The 24,102-nt window shown below is 36.2% G+C and overlaps 1 protein-coding gene across 3 annotated transcripts in view; it reads right to left on the bottom strand.

The window, feature by feature from the left end:
• The window catches only part of SUPT3H (SPT3 homolog, SAGA and STAGA complex component), a 291,877-nt gene that overhangs the window by 51,966 nt on the left and 215,809 nt on the right, over positions 1-24,102 (bottom strand). For all 3 annotated transcript variants that reach the window (XM_068413559.1, XM_068413627.1, XM_068413717.1), the window contains exons 7-11: positions 10,415-10,490; positions 7,624-7,736; positions 6,895-7,002; positions 6,246-6,434; positions 3,874-3,984 (exon numbers count right to left, since the gene is read on the bottom strand). In XM_068413559.1, the coding sequence (XP_068269660.1) occupies positions 3,874-3,984; positions 6,246-6,434; positions 6,895-7,002; positions 7,624-7,736; positions 10,415-10,490 (597 nt within the window). The remainder of the gene's footprint in view (positions 1-3,873; positions 3,985-6,245; positions 6,435-6,894; positions 7,003-7,623; positions 7,737-10,414; positions 10,491-24,102) is intronic.

The raw sequence follows: 24,102 nt of genomic DNA, 5'->3' as shown, positions 1-24,102 counted from the left end.
GGGTTTTCACATTTTTGGAGTTTGATGTTGAATCTGGAGAAAACAAGAATGGTTTCCCAGCTGGCAATCTAGTCAAATATCTGTACCTTCATCTGTCTCTGCAGTTATGTATGAGTCTTGCCACTTCTGAGGGTGATTTCCAGACAGTGCAGAAATTAGATTTAGACTAAGAACTGAGACCTCCTGGTCCACCAGAGGTGAGAAAGGATAAGGTGGAAAAAGAAAAAAGGATTAAAAGCTATCACACAGGGAGAAAAAAAAAGAAGGGAATTGACAAAATATGTGGTTTAATATCAAGGACAGTTAGACTACTATTGTCTAGTTTTGGTTTAAAATGCGATCATCTGCGTGGGATTTTTCATAGAGAACATAGTATCTTGCAATTTTAAATGGGGAAATATTATCAGATACTTTACAGGTACAGATTTTTATTAATTTCTCCAGATGTACTGCTGATTTAAACTCAATCCATTTGTACGATAAAGTCTTTCAAAAACCAGTGTTGTTAAATCATAAACATTAAAAATTATACACAGGGAATTTCGGGGAGACTACTGAATGCCTCACACTAGGCAGCATGGCAAAAAGGCAAAAAACAAGTCTAGCTAAATTAAAAATAATCTCCCAAACGAAAAAGAAAATGCTTGCCCTCTGCCTTGTATAACTGGCTGGAATCAGATGGAAATTATTTAAAATGAAAAAATAGTCCAGAGCTGTCCATTATTTCTTACATATTTATGGCAAAGGTAAAATTCTTCTGTAAATCCTCCTTACTGCTCTATAGTCACATAAGTCAAGAAAATTTCAGAATAGCATAGGCCTACAAAATTAAAATAATTAATTAAATCCCAATAACTGTACTGTGCTGAGGTTCATGTAGTGTTACTTTGGAAGACAGGAAAGCATTTAAAGTGATTCTTTTTTCTTTCCCCAACCTTTTCTCATTGGTCAGCACTTCAAAGCAGCAACATGCTCTTGTTTTCCAAAAACTGTCATTGAGTACTTTAGATAACGAATTTTGCCTGTTATTCCTGGTACAAGATTCCCTGTATGTTCCTAACACGTCATGTTATTCAGGATAGATGAGTACACGGTTAGGTTTCTAGGGCTATTCTACATTCTTCTTGTACAAGTATCATAAACTTCTACTGGAGTAAGAAAGCATTTTGGCATTAGCAGACTTGCAGTTTTTTCCTGTTACTATTGTAAGAACGTAGAACTATGTCTTTTACTTAAAGTTCAGTCTAATCTATACATTTTAGGGACTGAATTGAACATGTATATAGCTTACAAAAATGGTTGTTTCTTCAGTGAGCTATACTCATTCTTTTCGTTGCTTCTGTAGTAGGAGTGCTAACATGAAAGGTAAACTACCATCAGAAACAGTGTAAAACACCTGGATGTGCCGAAAAATCCTTCCTCCTTACCTACAGCAGACTCTGTGAGGGCACCTATTGACTATAAAATCATATCTCATGTGGAAGAATGTTCAACAGGCTCAAGAGAAATGGAAGAGACGATGTGCAGATGTATATTCCTAACTTCTCTACATGACCTGTAGGTTAGTTTTAAGGGTGGAAACAGCTGAAAGAATGACTTCACTGAATCTAATGACAGATACCAAAAGGGTTATCAAGCATTGGAACAGGTTGCCCAGGGAAATGGTGGAGTCACCATCCCTGGAGGTATTTAAAAGCCATGTAGATGTGGTGCTTAGGGACATGGTTTAGTGGTGGACTTGGCAGTGCTGGGTTAATGGTTGGACTTGATGACCTTAATGGTCCTTTCCAACCAAAATGATTCCATGATTCTATAATAATATTTCTCTCTCTGCAGTTTTCAAAGTGTCACCACAGAATCACAAGAAGCACACTGAGTAAAGCCACCTTTCCTCCTGGTTCTGTCATCCTGTCTAGGAGGTCACGCAGATACATAATGAAACTATTGTGAAGGCAGTGGCAATAGAAGAAAGCAGAATTCATTCAAAGAAGTGTTGCCACAGTACTGTTCAAAATGCCTAGAGATTATATTTTTAATACAATAGTGCGAGAGTCCGGCAACATGAAAAGGTCGGGTCAAAGGAAGCATTAATCTACCTTCATACTTTCTGCATCTGTAAGGAACTTAGAGGAAGTCTGGGGTACTTTCTTTTTGGACAACTGTGACGGCAGTGTTCGTCCCCAAAACTGCCAATGAGGGCACTGACAGGAAAAATGGGCAGACTGGCAGACCTAAATGCATACTCTACAATATCTCTTAAAATATTTTTTCTGAACTTTCTCATTAAAAAAGGAATCGTATTACAGCTCTCCAACATCTGTATGCATCTAGAAGTTGACCCAAGATACCCTTTCTGTTTCTTGGCTTGTTTAGAGGGAACAACATCTGCTCATCTCATCAACCACGTTGACAGTAGGTAATATCAACAAATTAAATTGTTCAGTTAGTTGTACTGTTTGGGAAGTTCACAAGATTGCAAGACATTAAAAAAAAAAGAACAACAAAACAAACCAGAGTATTCTATTATATCTTGTGGTTGCACAGAAATTTCAAACTTTGGTTCATAATTAACCAAACCACTTTTAGTGAGGGTCAGGGAAGGAAGATTTACCTCTCTGTAATCGTTTATGTGAACTCTTTACTTCTTTATAATAAAACTAAATACATTCTCTGCTTTCAGAAGCTATTCTCATGTTCTTAGCAAACTTCTGCTAAAGACACTTCTCTATTTTGGACTAGAAATTCTATCCTATGCTTTACATGATATTAATCTAGCATTTGTGAGTGGCAAAAGAAAGAGGTAAAATTATGTAAAGACAATTCATTGCAAATACATATCAACTATCATTAATAAACCAAACATTTACTGCCATTTATAAAAGCATTGATAGGTTTTGACACTAGGAAAATTATAACTTCACATACTCATTTACTCTTATTTTTTCCTGTTCCTTGTTCCTGTGGTCAAGTCCCACTACTTCCTTGATATTTACTGTCTTCATATAGTTCTATATAACTTTTATTTAGATGAATTTCCTCCAAATTCAGAATAATTTTCCTTTCCTAAAATCCCTCCAAAAATGGACAATTTCCTCCTGATTTTTAGGCGCCCAGATCCAGTTTGGTGGGTTTGGGGTTTTTTTACCTATAATGATTTCTTTGACATTCATTCCTTCCTAAATGTAGATATTCTGAGGTAAGCAAGGATATATGCCACATAGAAATGCAGATAGAAGAAAATTACTCCAATTTATGACATTAGAGACAGACTACTTTCACATTTTTATCAGCTGAGAAAATTAAAGAAAGAATTTCTTTGGCTGCTCTGAACAATGGATTTGCAATTTGCATACAAAAAATGATGGCGAAACCTCATAACCCATCAGTGTTTCACCACAAGCTCAGTTCTATTACATTTTAGTGGAGGTTCAAAGTTGTCTAAAGAAACCATTCTCTTCTTTCTCCAACCATAAATGTGTCACTTGAGAGTTCAACTTCCAACAAGAGCAGTATCTGACATACAGCTAATTTTAGAATATAAAGTGCTCCTCACCATATTGGAATACATATAATTTAAAATAACTGTAAACCTAAACTTTGCAAAAACAGAAAATTCAAACACTAACAAAAAAGCATAATTTGTAATTGAAAGAAAATAATATTTAAAAGAAAAAAAAAACTTTTTTGTCTTTCCAAAAAGGGACAGAAATTACTAAGTTTTATTTCCCAAGAGAATTATGCCACTTTTATAAAGAAAATTACAGTCACCACAAATTGCTCTCAACAATTCCAAAGCTTCTTCATTTGACCACTTGAAAATCAAAGTTCTTTAAGATTATAAATATAACTTTTTATAACTCTGTTATTACGTACTGTGAATGGGGAAAGGGGGCCAATCTTGTGGCCATAGCGTCGAATGGCCTCTCTGATGTGGCTGGGCTGGATGGCATCGCTTTGAGCCTCTATACCACAGGCTGCAGTGCTCTGCAACAGAAAAACACATAAATTGTTACTAAATCAAAAACACACAACAGACCTACAGTGCATAAAGTATGAAAATAAACCTTTATAAAATGGACCAATTTTTTTTTCCTGAGGATACACATCATTGCTGCCACACACTACATTAGAGAAAAAAGCTATTAACAAATCAAAGAGGACTTTTACATGAACTTTGCTTAAGGGACCCAAAGAACACCATATTTGTCCTCTTAAATCTTTCACCTAGTGCTGCTGTATGTTGCAATTGAAAAGAGCAGAAAATGTTCAAACTAAAATGAAAAGGTCATATAAGTCATGCTGCAATAACCACAGAAACTAATTTTTAAAACGTTTCAGGCTCTCATTATGATGTCAAGGGGTGGGGAAAATATTGAACAAGTAGCCAAACTGGAAGGCAATTTGACACCAAAATCACCATTGAGTAATATCAGATTGAAATTTGAAGATGAAACATGTGACATAATGGTGTCAGAGGGATGCAAAAATATTTTAATTACCTCAAACTGGAATGTTTTCAAATTGTAAATGACTTTTTGGATTAAGGAAAAATAAGAATTCACTGCTACTGGTCCATTGATTTTACAAAAATATCCCCAGGATTTTAAAAGAAAAAGTTGTTCTTTTCTCCTTGCCAGTCAAACTGAAATGTTGGTTTAGGCTCCATCTAGACACGGCTGCTTGCCAGAATTCAGATGACTTATCAGAATGATGGCTGCTTGGTAATAAATTCATGAAAAAGGTATTAGTGAATGTACTAAGAATGACAAAAACTTAAATTATACACTGAAATTTAATATACACACATACACGGTCCCCTCATGCATTTACACTATATACTAATGCTTTCAAACTTGGGATATTTTTTATAAAATGTTTTATTTTCACGAGTGCTGAGTTCACTGGAGCCTAGGCGTGTACACACAGAATTATTCATAATGCGATGGCAGATTCTTCCCTTGCTGATTGACGTCTGTAAAGGGAATATGAAACTCAAATATTTTCAGCTGAACTGGGCCTTCATGGACTAAGAATAACATTCTTCACCAAGTTAACTCGTTTGTCTCAATGCCTCACTTATATCCAGTATGTACCTAACCAAATTGGATAAGTCATGGGAACATTTCATTAAAACTGTGCACTTTCTGGAATATAATTATTTCAAAAGGCATTAAGTCAAACATTAAGAATTTAAAATAAAGTTGCAACAGCACGTATCAAAAAATACATCTCCATCTCTAGCTGAATTCTTGTTCCTAGGAATTATAATGGAAATCAGCCATAGGAAACAAAACATAATCAAATGTAATATAAAAAGGAAGAGAAAAAAGCAAAAGTCTTCGGAGAGGTTTTTAGGTTTCACTAAAGGCTTTCTAAGCAGCCTATAGTAAGGACAGAGAAAAAGTTGAACAGGAGTATCTACAGCATTGATAACACTACAAGGAGAAGATACATCTTCTTCTATCTGTCATTGTAAAAATCACTAGCAGAATTCTGTGAAAAATTGGTTGTAGGAGAATAACACACATGAGAAAAACACAAGTCACTCCATTACTCTGCGGGAAAATGAGTACTGCCATCACATTTTTTCAAAAAAGCCCTAAGTGACTAACACAGTGCTTCCTATCCAGTTTATTTAATCAAATCTATTTCCCTTGTGGTTTTAAGGTACATATATCCCTCTCAGATAGAATACCAAATATCTACAACAGAAGACAGGAATTGTAATATTTACATTTCACACTCTGATTATCAGACATCCATATTTTATGCAAAGTAAACAAATATTTAGATTGAACACAACCAATTGGCACAAAAAAAAAGCAGGTCAGACAAAGTTGCCTAAGGCTGCTGGGAGCAGGATAATCACAACCACCTCTTTGCCTACTTTGCTTATGCTTTGACCTCAAAACCTACACTAGCTGCTGCTGTCAGAGAAGGGGATGATTATTTGGGATGGTGTCTACTGCTGTGGCTGTAGAAGAACAGCTCATCTTAGAAGCAGCAGCTGTTACCTCAACAAAACTCAATTTGCAAGCACTACTGAGAAGCTTTAGCCTAGTTCTGATAGAAAAAACACCAAATCACACATTTGGCCCTACAATAACATTGGTAGTTAACATGTGATACAAGTTAAAATTAATATTTGAAATGAGACACATTATTCCCTGAAGATGTTTTAGTTTTGTTTTTTTTTTTGTTGTTGTTGTTGTTGTTGTTTTTTCCCAGGCTTGTGTACCAAATACCTTTTTTCTTTTCCTTTGTTTGGATTTGGTAGAGTCCTGTCCAATTCCACCATTCCCCAGGGCTCCTGATGGGGTTTTCCCAAGATGTTGCTGTCCTGCTGATGCTGGAGGTGTGGGTGTAGGAGGTGGTGTGTTTTCAGGAGAGTCAAGACTGGTCTTCACACTTGTAGATTGCCCTAGGAGATGTGGCTGTAAAAGCAAGATGTCAAACAGCCATTAGATAATCAAAACACACAAAAAAATTGAATGCCTTCTTAGATTTACTGTTAGAAGAGATGTAATACAGAATTAAACTTGCTCATTCTAGAGGTTACTATATTTTGCATGCAAAACAGCACTTATTGCACTTGCCACTGTTGACAACTTTAATCCCCAAATGTGGAATAGAGAGAGCTTTCAATACAGCGAGAAGGAATTTCCACCCAAGAAAAGAGGATTTCCCTTTATATATAAAGATGCTGCTAAGAATTTAACATTCGGAGCTATAATTTAATGTCTTTCCATCTAAATCCATAACTTCAGTGTTCATAAACTCCATAACAGAAGTCTATATCAATACCAGATTCAATAACATCTACTTTGAAAGCAACAAACTACCAAAAACATCTAAACCATAAAATGCATTAATATGTGAAAAAGCAAGATTTACCTCAGTAGAGTTGTGGTACTGTATGAAGGTGGCAGATATGGCATGACTGAACGGGTCACCAGCTTTGGGAGCCATGTCCTGCTTAACCAAAAGGGCCAAGTCCACCAACTGGAGGGGCAAAACCAGACGATAAACAGGTAGGTTTATTGACATGGTACTAACTACAAATGACACCATAACAATGAAGAGAGAGAGGAGTTGTGGGTTGAGGCAGATTATTCTTCATGTTTCTCAGCTGAAAACAAAATGATTCAGAGATATTTCAGCCTAAGGAACCTTTCTTTTCCACTTTTGTAAATATATGGAGTAATCTATCTACCCAAGAGGGCTCAGCTTGGCACTAAGGTAACGTTTTGTTTTCCAGGAAATCCTGCTTTTTAATCCAATTGTGCAATAGGGTTGAATGAGCCTCAGCTCACTGCCAGAGGTCACATAGCGAAGTATGTGGTTTCAGTTTGGACTTGAATAAAGTTCGTGCTGGACTCCATTCTCCTCTGCAACCATTATAAAACATTTCTAGTTGTGTATCAGATGGATGAATATGGTAGAGTACGCATCTGTCATACAGCAAATTGAAAGACAGACAGGAACCCAGTTAGCCCGGTTAGCTGAAGCAGTTGACTGCACGCTTCTGGAGGGGCTTACAACACAGTCACCTGAGGCTGAAGTACATCCAACTGTAATGAATTCATTTTGTTCAACTAGAGTTCAACCAGGATACTCCCTTACCTGTGCCACAGTCTCATATGCTAAATATGCCAAAATCTCCATTGCAACTGCATTTGGCTTTATTTCCATACTGCTACAGTCCAACCAGTCACGAAACTTGGACGCTTTCTTTGCTGTCAGTTAAAATCATACGGGGAAAAGGAAAAGTTAACAACAGGTAGGACAAAACAATGCTTTTTTTCCTGGTCATAGAAAATATTGCGATTGTGAAAGAAGGACTGTGAATGTGATTTGATCGACCAAGGAAGGAATTATCAAAATAGAACTAGTGGGGAAAGACTTATTTATTTAATACACAACATTTTGGAGATTCATAAGCATGGAGTAAAGAGAAAAACCCACAGTTAATCAATCATAAAGGAGATTTCAGAACAAGCAAGGGTCTACCTCAGAGGACCATAGACAGGACAAATCTGATTTTGAATATATTATTGTAAAAGAAATAATATGAATGCATCACATCTTTGATGAATGAGAGAAAGCACTAGAAGAAATCAACACAAATCTGCATCCAGATAAAATGATATAATTGTATTAACAATGGCGAAGACAAATGAAGAAGGATGGAAGAACTAGGAAGTCCTTGTGTTAACTATACAGGGATTAGGTGCTGACAAACTAGCCAAAATTACTTGTAGATAAGTATTTTTAAAACGTGCTTTGGATATAAAGAAATCAGGATAGATATAGATCTGCAAATGATCAACATTCATATGAGAAATTCACACTGCTAATGGATGAGATCACTTAGGAGAAAGTACAGAGAAAAATATGGGACAAAGAAACATGTTTTTTGCTGAAAGAGCAAAAGGAGGGAAAAAAGGATGATCTTTCTTAGGTCAGTGGTGGACAAGCTGATCACAGAAAACTATGGAGACTTGGACAGAAAGGAGCTAGTAACGTAGAGGTCTTAATGAGGGCTGCTTGTGAGACAGGACAAGCAAAATGAAGTAAATACAAGGTGGGAGAATAATTTGAAGCAGCACTTTCAAACAGGACTAAAAAGATAGAGAGAAGTCAGGTATTAAACAGAACACATGTAAATAATGGTTATTTTCATGAGGGAGTGAAAAAGCTGCACAGGATTGTTGAGGAGGGAAAAAAAAAAAGGCAAGAGAAAAAGTGTGAAGGTGACAGCAGGACCACAAAATGTTCCCTAGAATTTAAATTTGTAATCCTGTAGTACTTGATCGTTTGATAGGCCTTTTCTTTTGCCTGTCTTTAAAACTACACAGAAATATGTGGAGCTGCAATTATGAATATATATTGTTAGAACAGGCTTCTTGAAGTCCCTTCCAGTTTTATGCTCTTATGACACAGTCTTCATGGGCTTATATCACAGTAAAAAGGGTTTACTACTTTAAACATAGCGATACATTCAATTTTTACTAAAATATAAGAAAATAAGCAAAAAACAGCCTTTGTGTTAGTTTTGAACAAATGTTCTGCATGGCCTTTAGTATGTTCTATCTAGTTGAGTTCATATTAAGCAACTGAATTTGTTCATGAGTCTCTCTTGCTACTATTTTCTAAGCACTGTAATTCTCTTATTCTTTAATGACATTAAATGTGAGTGAAAAAGAACTGCATAGACATGGTCATGTAAAAACACTGTGAAAATACCATTGAGATATTTTTATAGATCACAGTTCCCTGGTCAGCAACATTCAATTTTATTTTGCAAAGTTAAGATTTCTATTTGTTCAGTCTCCAGATGATAATTTTTGGGTTTTAAAAATGACTTTATCACAAACCTCTCATTTGCTGAAGTCACCCTAATCTGAAGTATCATTTACCTAATGGCTCACAGATGTGTGATGCCAAATTATAACTAAGCTTACAAAACATATTGAATTAGGAAAAGAAAAGCTTACAAAACATGTTTTCCTACATTTGCTGACATTTGCTGATACAGAACAGTATTTCAAATGTGTCATTTATTTGCCATAAATGAGTCACTCTTTCTTCGAAGTTACAAGGAAGAACAAGATAAGGTCTCTCGTTTAAAGACATCATTGTGTTCAAGTCTGTGTTATAGGATCATGTGCTGTTTTGTCATGATTTTTACTGGCTCCTTCACCTCACTTTCTTTGACATTTGACCTAAAACCTTAGTCATCACTTAACCGCTTCTGTAATGATGTTTTGCTACATGATCAAGCCCATTAATTTACAGCTCATTATAGTTGTGGCCCACAAGTACTTCTAGTAAGTTGGTTTTCAGTGCTAGTAAAGCCCTAATTCTGTCATCATGTTATTAGTGTTGGAATGGCGTATACTGATGAATTTGGCTAATGTTGAATAAATTCCACAGCAGGAGCTTACAGCTTAAAATAGAAAAGACTCTTTAGTAAGTTCTTTGTGTCTCTGCGGATAGGGAAATACAAGCAAAACTTGCTGCTCTTCTCTAATTTTAGATGCATTCCAAAAAACCTGCAGCCATGAAACTTTACTAATATGCCGACTATAACACCACCATGATAGCCTTCAGGCAAGCGTGGTTGTTTTAATTCATTAACTCTTTACCAGTTCTATCTTTGCAGTCGTCCCCACCAGCACAGTATTTGAGCACATAGAAGTCTTGGTAAATATTCAAATAAAATACTCCCCCTGACAGCCTGAAACTATGCTAAATTAACTGTTCCCAGGAGTTATGCAGACAAAGAATTTAAAGGTTTATTATTGTGGATGAAACAAAAGTGCTTTCAAAAAACAGAAGGTTCTGCTGTGTTCTCTATTACATGAAATAATAATCGAACATCTTAATACAGTGCAGCCATTATAATACTTACAAAAACTCAGTTGCCGACTTTCACAAAATTCTGCGTACTGGACCGAGTCCATCATTCGTGTTTGTCTTTCTGCTCTCTGACAAAAGAGTAGAAGTACATGATGTACCTTATTCCAACAAGAACTGCATTCCACAACAGAAATTATAGCACCAAAGCGCCCCTGCCATAACCTTGAAGTAACTCTCCCAAATTAAACATGCATTGAACAAGTTAAGACGCAGAAACACAAGCCACAGACTGGTTATTAGTCTTGTGAGTTAAACTTCCCAGAGGAGCGAGTCAGTTCTTGTTTTAAAAGTCTGCTTGCACACTGCTCACCTACGACAGTGATGAGGGCTGAGTTAGGAAAGGTGCTGAGCACTCTTGCCCTAACCGAGGTGCACATTTAAACTGTAGCACATGAGTAGTCTGCCTACGTGTTTACAGATGACCAGACAAGTAAAACGTTCTCCTGGACTGAGGCCAACGTGTTCTGCACTGAGCAGAACTGAACCTGTGTGCTTTTAAAATGGGAGCATTAGCAGTAGTGAAATGAATAAATTCCATGACATTGAGGATGTATCAGACAGAGGAGCATTGAAGTGCACCTTCCCACACTCAATACACAGTAATAAATAAGTGGTAAATGTGTCGTCATATTTTTTTCACTGTTAATCTATGCTTGATTTTTTTATAGTTCTGAACACCTATAGGAAAAGAAAGGAAATTAGACTGAATCAGAGCTTGTTCAAGAAAAAAAAGCTTAAAATGTTCACTACTGGATTTAAGAATGTATTTCACAGAGTCCAGTGTCAACCAAAAGAGTATATCTCAAAAAAGTCAAGGTATGAAACCATAAACATTACGTACACCCTTCCCTCCATGTATACACTATGCCATAATTGAATCGTGGTTGAAGCAGCACTGAAGTTCATGGTTAGGTTCGAGCACATGCTTGAGTTTTGTTTACTTCAACAGAGCAGGGTGATTTTCACAAGGTAAGGATCTGGTCTCTAGAAGAGATTAAATCCTTCATGTATTGGAGGCAGGAAGTGGCAGCTAGATTAAAGAGAATGATTAATCTCTTCAGAAGCAGAGAGCTTACTCAAGTCTCTCAAACAAGAAAAGTAGATTGTCTCAAACATCAAGAAAAGGAATGTAACTATCTTCCAAAAAATAACTCAATGAATAAATCATTACACCTCGTAAGAACAGAACCATAACTAAGGATACAAAGTGGTATTAGGAGTGGCTGACGGCACCGAGACTTTACTTCTGCAGTGAGTCCATACAGCTTAAGAAACCATGCACAAAGAAGGTAAAGTACAGGTGTGTTTGCAATAAGAACAAAAACCAACAAGGAAAAAATCACACACACAAATTTTGCTCTGACTCCCCGAGCACTTTTACATACAATGAAATTGAAATTGCAGAGTCCTTTAAATGGATTTAATGAAAAACAAAAGGGCTGTTGATAAGAGCATTTGGAGACAGGCTATGCAACCAGTGTTTGGTCTTAGCAGTTTCTCAAATAAGAAAAAAAAAATCAGTACTTCAAGTACCCAGTTTCTTCCTTCTTCTTTTGGGACCCTCATTACAAGAAAGACATTGAGGTGATGGAGCGAGTCCAGAGAAGGGCAACGAAGCTGGTGAAGGGTCTGGGGCCCAAGTGTGATGAGGAGTGGCTGAGGGAACTGGGGCTGTGTAGTCTAGAGAAAAGAAGGCTGAGAAGAGACCTTATCGCTCTCTACAACTACCTGAAAGGAGGTGGTAGGGAGGCAGGTGTCAGTCACCGTCTATGACACTCCAATCCATCAAGGGCATGTAGTGATAGGACGAGGGGTAATGTTTTAAACTGAAAGAGGGTAGATTTAGATTAGATATTAGGAAGAAATTCCTTACTGTGAGTGTGGTGAGACACTGGCCCAGGTTGTCCAGAGAAGCTGTGGCTGCCCCCTCCCTGGCAGTGTTGAAGGCCAGGTTGGATGGGGCTTTGAGCAACCTGGTCTAGTGGAAGGTGTCCCTGCGCATGGCAGGGGAGTTGGAACTAGATGATCTTTAAGGTCCCTTCCAACGCAAACTATTCTATGATTCTGTGATTATATGGCATGGAAACTCACAGTTCAAGGGATAAGGATAGCAATTCCATTAGTCCTACCAGTTTTAGAATAGTCTATAAATAACCAGCAAATGCAGGAGAAATAAACAAATGGAGAGCATAGGTATATCATCCTTAAGGAAACATTGAAGCAGAAGACAACAGCAGATCATCTTTCCTCTTCAGTTCTCAAGATTATAAACAATAATTATTTTCTCTTACATCATGCGTGCTTTGCACAAATTTTATGTTCCCTTATTTCTACATTTCTAAGGTACATTTTATAAACTCAGAGTGAATCAATAACATGGGATAAAAAGGGAGAAGAAAGAGTGAGCACATTACTGTGAACACAGTATTACTTCAGGCCAAAACAGTTTAAAGGAAATGGCATTCAATATCAGAGAAGTCACAGAAAGTTTGTGAAAATGCTATAACCTGTAAGTAATGCTTTCTTTAAAGTCTACAGAATACCCACTTGCTCTTTTTTCACAGTCTTTATTTTTCAACTATTTTTTCTTGAAGCCAAGAAATTATACAGAATGTTTTAACTAAGAAAAATCTTCCATTTTATACAGTGAAATTTTCCAAATTCTGTTTTTGGAAGGAGTAGCAAGTCACTCCAACAGCACTGAAGTCCTCTTTCATCAGTATAAAAGCAAGTTTGCTGGGAATCTTTCCTACATGAAGAAACATTGAAAGCCCTAATGATACGCCACCTTGAAACCAGATACAATAAATGACATAAACAACACTGCCCCACTGGTTTATCAAAAGAACTAAAAATACAGTTTTTACTCCCTCTATAGTAGTACTAGTCACTCTAAGCAGTTAAGAAGCTGAGTTTTGTGGTATACAGCAGAGTTAAAATACTTTGCATGCTTTCCTTGGAACATGCTGAAGGATGCAGTAGATAGGACCTGGCACAGTAAATGTATGCTCAGTCTTCCAAAAATGTGTTGCATTATATCTTTCTTTCAGCATGAAGAACTAAAAAGGAAGACTAAAAAGGCAAAGGAAAGAAAAGGTAAAGAGTTGCATGTTGTCACCTACCATCCAGGATGAAAAATAATCTTCTTTTGATTCCATTTTAAAGCTTTCACATTTGACATATAAAGCTCTTTGTGTGGGGGGAAGGCAAGAGGCCAAATGTTAACTTGCTTACCAACTATTGCATGTTTGAAGGAAATGTGCCGAGTAGCTGCTAAGATGGAACATTTGAAAAACATATGCAGCATGGCTGGACACCCCTGTGTTTGGCAACAATGTCAATGAAGAAGATGTTGGCTTCCCAAACTGCTTGCATATTCATACTGTGGCATGATTTCCTGATTTCCTTCGCTAAAGACCTCTGCATTGTGTACCTGTCACAGCTTCAAAGGAGCTAGGTGGCTACCCTAGTGAAAAAACAAAGTTGCCCTGCAATGGCTGATATTACTAAAAGAGTATGCTATTTTTTTTTTTTTTTTAGACTAGAGAATAACAAGGCAATGTATGCTGCACCTGACAGCTTTAGGGTTGCAGGTCAAGAATTACCTAGATTAAAAAAAAAAAAATCATTTGAGAAATAAAGCACAAGGTGGCTCAATATTGCAGCGTTTACAAAATATGCCAAAACCACATTTTTAGTCTTCTGTATCTTGAAATTATCTGAGGATTATCACTATCTGAATATTTTTGTTACATAAAGGAAAAACATATTTACTCTTCTGAGAATCACTTGAATTGGTAAGCAAAGAAAAAAAAGGGTTTTAAAACTAAGCATTTTCAAAGATTAAGCTTACTCAGAGTTTTATACAGAAAATAAAAATGCCACTTGGGGAAAGATCAATAGCTTTTGTAATGTAATACTTGATTTGGCTATAAAGTACAGACATACAGGGAATTTTTATCATTTTTACCCACCTCTTATAGAACATACCATACATTCTGCAGTAACCATTAATCTGAACAAGTCTGCATAGCAAACTTGAAGCCTTTGATGTAATACTGTTTTTGAGTGCTCATGTGTTTAGTACATAGTTCCCAATATTAGAAGAAAACATGAGGTCTTTTTCTGGCAGACCAAGATGATCCAAATTTTAATGTATTTTCACAGTTAGAAATAGTAAAAATAGTTTTGCTTTTCTCTCTGCAATATTATTAACACCATTCCCCCCAATAAACAGAGTTTAAGACCTTAAGAACCTTAAAAATCTTAATTGTTACAGAGATGTTAAGGATCTACAACTATAAATGACATGAAAGGAAGTTGTGGATGATGACAAATACTAATTAAAATAGACTTCTTTTTAAAATTAAATTTTTCATTACAGAAAATTGGTGATTTTCTGACCAGGAACAAAAGATGGGATTCACTTGAACAAGTTAGACATCTGCACTATCCTTATTAGTTACTTAAAGAAGTCCCTTCATAGTAAAAAAGATATTAGGCACTTTTAGAGCGCAACTTCATCCTAAACTATATGTTTAAAATAAGTCAGATGAGTCACATCTCTGAATTTGTCTCAAGTTCATCAACTGTGGACATCAGCAATGGAGCCCTAGGGACACTGGCTTAGTTCTTCGTGTCCACAGTACAGACATCCTCAGAAAACCAAGATGAATCCTACTCTGATGACTGATAAGTGAAGAACACCATCACCAATAGAGCAACTTTCATTTTAGGGCTAAGCAAAAGCCAAGACTAAAGAATGACTCAGTAAATTTGGTTCCTGCTCTGATCTCAAAGCAATACAACTACATACAAAGGCGGCTTTGTACCCCGGGTGTGTGTTAACTCCATTCATCTTCCTCAAAGTATGTAAAATGTAATCTAACAAATTATGTGCAGATAAGTAGGGGGAAGGGAGCTGGCAAGACTATTTCAGATTATGTAAAAATTTCAAGGGAATTATGAAGAAAGAAAGCAAATGAAATTGCACAGACAATTACAAAATGAATGGATTAATTCCCAGCAGTCATGATCTCATTGCTTAAGTAATAAATAAAACTGACCTCCTGATAGGGACTCACTGCTCCTGTAATACTTTGCCCTTGAACATATGCAAAATCTACACATACTATATTTATTTGAACCAGCTCCATATCATATCCAAATTCCTTGTTTAAATTTATTACTACTAGTCTGAAATGTGGAGCTGGAACCTGCAAACGAAACATTTCCATTTCATGGGATACCTTTGATTTCTACAGGAAAATATTTTTTTCTGCTATAAGTATCATTATAAATTTTGTAAAACTATGTGTTAAATTTATGGCTATCTTCTACCAGTGCTTTCCAAAAAACATAAAATAATTTTGGATAAACTATGTTACCAAACTTATAAAGTTCTGTGGGATGTATTAATATATTAAGATGACTGACCTTCCCTCACTTTTCTGGTTGAGGACACTGTGGTTTCTATCTGGCTGTACATCAAAAACTTTACATACCAGGTTGATATTAGGATACCTTTATGTCTCTGGATAGCATTCTTCTGAATGCTTATCCTGACTCTGTATCAGTTCATAGATGAGGTTCATATAAACAGCTTTAGCATCTCACAAGTAAAGCTTGCAGTCATCAAAACAGGCATCACTGCATTGTCTAGGAGATACAAACAGCAAAGCACCCCCTTTTGCATAATGAGTTTTAAATTTTTTCTCTCATTTGCAGTCAAAATCAGCCATCACACTCTATTTAATGATAATATAATAATTACAGAGGCTCACTTGTAGGCAAAAGGAAAATATTGTAAGCCATGAGAAATTTCTAGAATATTTCTTCTAGCTTTATGACTAGAGATATGGATAGATAGATAAATAAAATGACAGCTTAGAAATGTGTATTTACTTAATATTTATATTGCATTCCATGCAAATTTCTTGTAGTTATTATATATATATATTATACTATTGGTTTTGAACCCAGTTTAGGTACAGCCACTTGCATCCAGGATAGGGAATTTCTCACTGAATAACTCGAGAGTTGCCTTACAAATAATATGACACCCTGAAACTGCACTCCTTCCACCCCACGAAATCCCTCCCATGCTAGGCTGAAGTGCTGTTTGGACTTGTCGACAGACACTCATGGAGGGTTTTTTGCTCAGACACTGTTGACGGTCTTGGATGGAGGCTGGCTCAGAGTGGTACAGGTGCAACGTGCCTTGCACGCTTGCTTACCATCTTGGGTGTAGAAGAGGGCTGGAGGATCCAGTCCAGCTCCTACTGATCCAAATGGAATGGCATAAGGTCAAGGGGTCTGTTTCAACTCAAAGTTCACCAGAAGATCAATCTTAGACATAATGGGCTTCAGTGAAACTCAGTTCCCAGACATATTCTATCTATTCACCCAACAACAATATGTCCAGGATTATTCACTTTACAGCCCTGACTTGTTAAGCAATACATCCAGTAAAGCCAGTTAAACTGAACAGTAGGTACGTTTGAGAACAGCTAGGGACCAGCCCTCTCATTCACTGGCTTTAACCAGTAAATGCAAGTAAGAGAACTAACCTAACTTAAAAAATTTGCATTGCAAAGCTCTGTCCTATTAATGGCCAGTATCAATATATGCTTCTGAAAACACATTTGAGAGTTTTGCTAATCTTAAATGAGAAATGATGAAGGAGGAAGTCCTCAAGAGCATTATTCTTACACCCTTCATGTTGAAAAGAAAGGAAAGCAAAGTGAACCCAAGATACATACTAGTAAGCAATACCTGTGATAAAATTCATTATCCTGTAAGGCGTATCTCTGTAATTCTTTGTGAATCAGGCCTGCTCCAGGATTCTCTGGAGCTCCACAGTAAAACAAGGAGCATAAGAAGATTAAGGAAAATTTTGACTTGAATAAGTTTCAGGCCGTATGAACAATACATATTCATTTTACTCCTGTTATCTTATTTATAAATATTATAATTCTGCCTTTTCCCTTACCCTTAATAAAACAGGCTGGTCTTATATTCATTCCCAGTAGAGCAGCCAATTTTCACAGTATCTGCCATTCTTTGGGATATCACCATCCTACACAAGAAATTACCATTCTGTGCAGGAGATTCACAAGTACTGTAACTTTATAGGCATATCCATGCAGGCATCCTTGGTAGGTGATGCTCTTTCAATCAGAGTGGAATGGAAAAGGTTTATAATTAAAAATGTTTTTTTCAGTTATGTTGTATCTTGAAAAAATAGTAAAAAAAAAATGCCAACTTCCAAAATAATGGCAGAACATACGTGCACAAATAAGAAATTCAAGACACAAAATGTTTGCTATATGCTCAAGTAATTTGGTGTGCATTATAGCAATCCAATTCATAAGTTTGAATTCGGTCTTACAACTTACAGATGAAATCCTGGTTCTCTAGTGTCCACAGCAAAGCTTCCATTAACTTCAATAGCTGTAGGATCTCACCCTACAAACATGTCTCCAAACTTCAGGTGGCACCTAGTATAGATGGTTTTCACTCCCTTGTCAAAGGAAAGCAGAAAAATGGGCTCTCAAAAAGGGACACAGATCCTAAAAGAGCCTTTTCTCTATATGCTCCCACATGCAGATTAGAAATCCAACTTAAGACTCTAAATATAAAGGTATCTTGGAATGAAAACAGACCAGTGTGGCTCTAGAGAGGAGAACTCCAACTGCTGATAAGCTGGCTGGGCTCTTTCATAAAGTCACTACAGCATTGCCTCTTGGGCTAGGACTCACCTCATACTATGTTGGGTGGTTTAGTGTAATCTAGTCACCCTTTATAATCAATAGGAAAAGAGAAGCACCTCTATAGGCTGATCACACCTATTCCATCTCTGGGAAGAGAATGTGTCACGTCTGGATGCACCCTTCTCCCTGCAGGATGCAGGAATGCAGATGATTGATAGAAGTAGATGTCTGGTTGCCAGCTGGGAACTTCACCCTTTAGCCATACAGGCACGTTGTTAATGCAAACTGGGAGATTACAAACTACGGGATGCACCTCGCACAAGACACCAATATAATTTTTGAAAGAAGGTCACTAATTCATTAATTCACATAACCTATTAACTACAAAACCAAGTAAAACGATTTAGCTCAGCCATTTTCCATGACAAATCCAAATCTGGCAACTTTTATGATGAATTGGTGTGAGAAGTGTATTCATAAATGTCTATAAGGAAAGCATTAAAATCAATTAATTAAAATTAATTAAAATTAAAATACATCTTACTGCATGTACGTAGATGTGCGCTCCTTGGCATGTGAGGGATGCACTGGAGAATGCACAGTTACTTGAATTTACTTTTTCTGTTAGAGTCCACTGTAATCAGAGAACAATAAAGAGTGGTATTCAGAAATGTTTTCTTGCTTCCTTAACACAAGAAGCGTGCACAAGACAGTTCACATTCAACTTGTGGCATTTACGCCGCTGAGTCTAATTCTGTGGTTAGTTTTTTATGCTTTTGGAAAAGCCTTTCTAATTTGATAATTGCGAGATGTAGAACTCCAGATAAAAATCACATCATGAAACGGAGGGAATAAGTGAGTCACACATTGAGTTAAAAAGGAAATGCTTCCCTCAGAAAAACAGTGACCAGTATGCATTCCATATAATCTGCATGTGTTTTCATAAAGACAGAGTACATTTCTCTTTAAGATCAAAATCATTGATACGAGAGACATCTCTCTCAAGTTCACAGGCTGCATTTGGCTGCCTGCTGCCTCTTGAACAGCCCAGGCTTCCTGACCAGAAAAAGAACAGGACTTCAAAACTCCTACTTGGGTTCTGCTACTCATTTGCCATCTGAGCATGTCCAAGTGCAAACGAAGGCTGAATCAATCACATTTTAAGGCTCGTTTCACAATTTTTGCAAAGCTTATGGAGTCATGTGCACTGATGCTAAACCAGTGCAAAGTTTGTGCGCGGTGATGCCATGACACGTGCTAGCAGAATCAAAACTGCACGATGTGCCCAGGTGTGAAGAACAAGGAGACCCTAAAAATCACTGTCTGAATTGAAAGGCTTTGAACAAAAGCATTAGGATATTTCTTTCTATTGGGACTTCATTCATGACACTGAAAACAAAATTTGGCCCAGTGTGAATATTTCATTAGTCAAATGTTAATGACTGTGTGACACTTGCTATTTATTTAACTATGAATAATTTTCTATGCTGCTATTCATTATTGTTTCTTCATTTCTTTAAATATGAGCAAATGTATCTTCATAGTAGCCTTGTGAGCATTATCTCCACTATATACATAAGAAATAGAATCATAAAAAGATTATTTTCCCAAAGGCAGTTTCTTTAGTCAGCAAACGCTTCTCTTTTTTTTTCTCTACTTTCTCTTTTCTCTTTCTAATCTTAGAGAGGAAAAGGAAAACGTGAAGGTTCCAGGATTTAACAAAATGATTTAGCATTGGGAATTAAGTTAATTTGAGTCATCAGCTAATTTGGCTAATTTGGAACAATCTATTTAGTTAGTCCTTACACCATGCCTATTGATAAATATGCCACAAAATTATTAAGTATTTATATAAACCCAAAGAAACATATGCTGTCATTAATTCAAAACAATCAGCACCATCCAAAGCCACTACAGGAGTTCTCTTATTAAACATCTCCATTCCCTTCTCCAGAAGAAAGAGGGAAATATCAAAAAATATGTTTTTAAATTGCATAAAACTTTCACAATAATACTTAAACCAGTTACATTTCATTTTGCGTAAGAAACAGAACTGAAACTTTTCAATGAAACTCTGCAGAGATATCATTTAAAAGCAGAAAATTCAAAATTTTAATTTGTGAATAAAATTTGCCAGATTTTGTTTAGTTTGGTTAAGATTGGATGAATACTTTGAGACTTTTAAGGCTGAAAGTCAAAGTGAAACTTAGTGACTTGTGAAAAACTACATAAACATATGCTGGCAGCTTTTAGTATCTGAAATGTAGATGTTCTGTACTAGTGAAACCGCAGTTTCTTAACAGCGACTTTCCAGTGAAGTATATCTTAAATAATCTCAGCTATTTCACGGCAAAACAAACAACAAAGTTGTTTTGGGGAGCCTTGTCAAATCATCACAGCTTACCTTTACCAGAAGAAACAGGTCCTATGTGTCTGGGTCTCTTGCTCTGTAATACTGATTGCCCCCCAACACCCACTACTGCTACAGCCCCTTCATGCATTTATAAAAAATGAGGTACCATTATAAGAGTTTTGATGGGAATTTTTTTTTTTTAATCTTGAGATGAGGGGAAGGAGAGCAAAGAGCATTTACTGTACATGGTTTCATTACCATAATCTTTACTGATAGTTTATCCTGTTTCCTAACGAAAGCAAAAAAACCCCACCATGACTCTATTAAAAAGCAATCAGATTTGGTATCCTGGTGACACTTTAAAGAGCACATTATGTTGGAAAACAAAATAAACATTTACCCTGGCAAATGAAAGTGAATTTGGGTTTTGACATACTTGGCAGGAAGGTAGAATTATATTCATGTCAAGTATGCAGAAAAACTAATATAATATTTAAATATTTGCTTAAGTAATATAGAATTTAAAACAACATAATAGAAGAAACATTTTTTGTGAAATATTTTTAAGTTTTTTAGTATAGGACATGCCACAAAAGTAATACGTTCAGCTGAAATTTCAGACTTCTACAGACTTTGTTACACATTCCCTTCACTTGTGAAGTGGTAAAGAGTCTTCATCTTCTACTGACAAGTCTTTATTTATATTTCCAAGACAAAGGCAGTTCTTATACTGATCGCTTAAACTGATAATGAATATATGCAGCTTTCCAACGAAACAACCCCTGAGAATCTGAATCTTACAAATATTGATATAATGAGCTAATGTTAACACTATCTCAGCTAAATCCTGCAGCACTCTTCTACTGCTCGATATTACATGTGTGCAATTATTTTAAAACTCCTTTAGTTTGCAACAAGACACAATTCAGTGAAGGCAGACCTTTCTATCACTCAGAAAGTATCTAAATGCTGTATGTCAATGACCTCCGAAATTCTCAACCATATTTAATAATGTAGCACTAATCCATAAATTGAGCCCGATACTGGATGTTAGTTTTAGTTCCAAAAGTAAGTAATTTTGATGCACTGACTAAATATGCAGATATTGCACTTTCTTTTTTGAGTATAAGTCTAAATTACTATTAGCCACACGTACCCACAAAAATGAAATTTACCAGTGTATAAGAATTATAAATGATTATGAAGTTTGAGGTAAAATATTCTGAATTACTAAGAGTATTTTGAAACATTTATTTTAACAAAAAGCTTTGCTCAATTTTATCTCTTTTGGAGAGATATGCATAATCAGAAAATATTTTGAAACATTTCTAAACTGCCATAATAATACCATAATAATTCAGAGCAACACCACCAGTCTTCATTGTAATTGTACATTGTAGAAATGTGTCATTTTAAAATCACTTGAAAATAAATCATTTAAATGTAACCTGACTTGTAAATTTAATTATCATCAATTAAACTAACTGCTCGGATTTTCAGCTCTTCTAAATCAGCACAGCTCCTCTGCGTCCCACAATAAGAGAGAAGCCACTGTTTATTTCAAATCAGCAATTAAAAGTGATATAAAGAGTATTCAGACTGTACGACACAAACAAAAAGGGCTAGTTTGGGGAATTTGACTTTCAATCTTCTTGATTTGCAGTGCCCTATACACAAATTGTTATGCTGCATTAATAATAGCTTTCGAACACGGTATTCATTCATCCAGCCTGTTATAGAAATAAATTTAACAAGAGACTATTCCCTGCGCACATTCTTACAACTGCTTGCAATGAGAGCAATCAATTCTGACGGTGTGAGCACCGTTCAATTCAACATGCAAAACTGTCAGTCACTTACAAAAGAGGAAACAGATAACATTTTTACATGTAGAAAGAATTCTTCTTTTTTATTGTACTTTTATTCTACTGTTGGTCAAATGATTTTAAAAGGTAGAAAGCTTTGAATTCAAGAGCTTAGCAAGAGATATCCCAGAATCCTACTACCAGCATAATCTCCTGAAAAGGAAGCCATGGCTCTAATTCCAGTTAGAAAGATATTGAACATAAGTTATAGTTCAGGTTGATATTCTTATTGCTGGCCACTGACAGCTTTGTAAATTTAACCTGAAAATGAAAATAATCTAATTCTGGCAATGTCTAAACCTGTTCACATTTCTAGGGATTTTTCTCATTCTATTTAGATTTTCTCAGGGGTTCAGACTGACTGAAATGGAAGGGTTAGGAGTTTTTTTGGGAGGTGGAGGGGTGGCAAGGCGAATCAAAGATCTATGAAAAAAAGAAAAATTAAAAAAACCCACATAGCCCTACTCACAGAATAACGGAAAAATGTCTTCAGTTCAGAATATTATATTTAACAATTTAACATAATTGGGATGCAAAGAACAACACCTTTAATAACAAGACTTTGAAGCACAGCTTTGAAGGCTGAAGTCTATTTAGTATTAAAGGTGCTTATAGTGTAGCAACACTAACAACCACAGTTTGGCATCAATTACTTGACTGCGCTGTTAGAAGCTGCTGTAGATTCTCATGCCATCATATCTGCTGTTGGAGAAAATCTGCTCTTCGTTGGTGGCTGTTTGGCTTCCTCACGGTTTCTGAATTTTTCTGACATTTTAAGAGTCAGATTTGGCCTTTCTTAAAGATGCCAGTGTCTCTTCAGCATTTTCGTCTCTTTCTTTAAAATACAATTCAGGGTAACAAGGCCAGCAGACACAGCAGTCATCTCACCAATACATTTCTTTAATACTGGAACTAGAAATCAGATCTCCAGCCTTGGGGAACATTAAGAGTTAACTCACATTTTAAGAAGGGTGTGATTAGTAGCTGGAAATCTGCCGGTGTTTAGTACATCTGAGGACGCTATTACAATTTTCAGATATAAAATAATTAGCTGATGATATGAGCTGACAGCTAATACATCTATAATAAACATTAAAAAAATTATTTCCAAGCGGATGTAGAGTATGTGTTCCGTTTCTAAGCTGTTTGATATGGTCTGTGTAAGGAGCTAGGACTCGATACCAGATGCTGTATGTTCTACAAGCTTTTCCTGCAGATGTCTGCAGCCTGAGAAAATCAACAGTGCTTTGAATAACACTCCTAGTAAAAGCATCTTCTTGTCAGAGTCACTGTATGATATAGGATATGAATCCCACACACGTGGATGAACTGATTTTAAATAATACCATCTGACAATGGTGAAAAAAACCCTCTTAGTAGGTCTGACAAAGTCCTGGAAATGGCTGTTAGCCTTGGGAAATAAAATCCAGCCCTCTGACAGAGACTACCCGTCCTTCTTTCGTTTGATCAAATGGAAAACCAAATTTAATGATTGCTTCCGAAGTTCCAGAGGCGAAGTTTCAACAGCACTTAACACTGCTACCAAGGAGTCTGTATCTTTGCCCCTTACATGTGCTACTTAAAAGAAGAGTCTGGAAAAAGTGTTTCAGATTTAGTTAAGAAAAAAAATATATGCATCTTAATGTATTTTTTATATTACCACTTTACATTGCTTTCTTGCCATTGCTTTTAAAGGAATCTCTTTTAGAACACCAGAAGTATAGTGTATATGATACAGATACTATTATGC

The sequence above is a fragment of the Nyctibius grandis genome, chromosome 1 (genome assembly GCF_013368605.1).
Source record: "Nyctibius grandis isolate bNycGra1 chromosome 1, bNycGra1.pri, whole genome shotgun sequence".
Taxonomy (NCBI): Eukaryota; Metazoa; Chordata; class Aves; order Nyctibiiformes; family Nyctibiidae; genus Nyctibius; species Nyctibius grandis.
The sequence above is the reverse complement of the archived record's forward strand: the minus strand, read 5'-3'. Positions and strand labels throughout refer to the sequence as shown.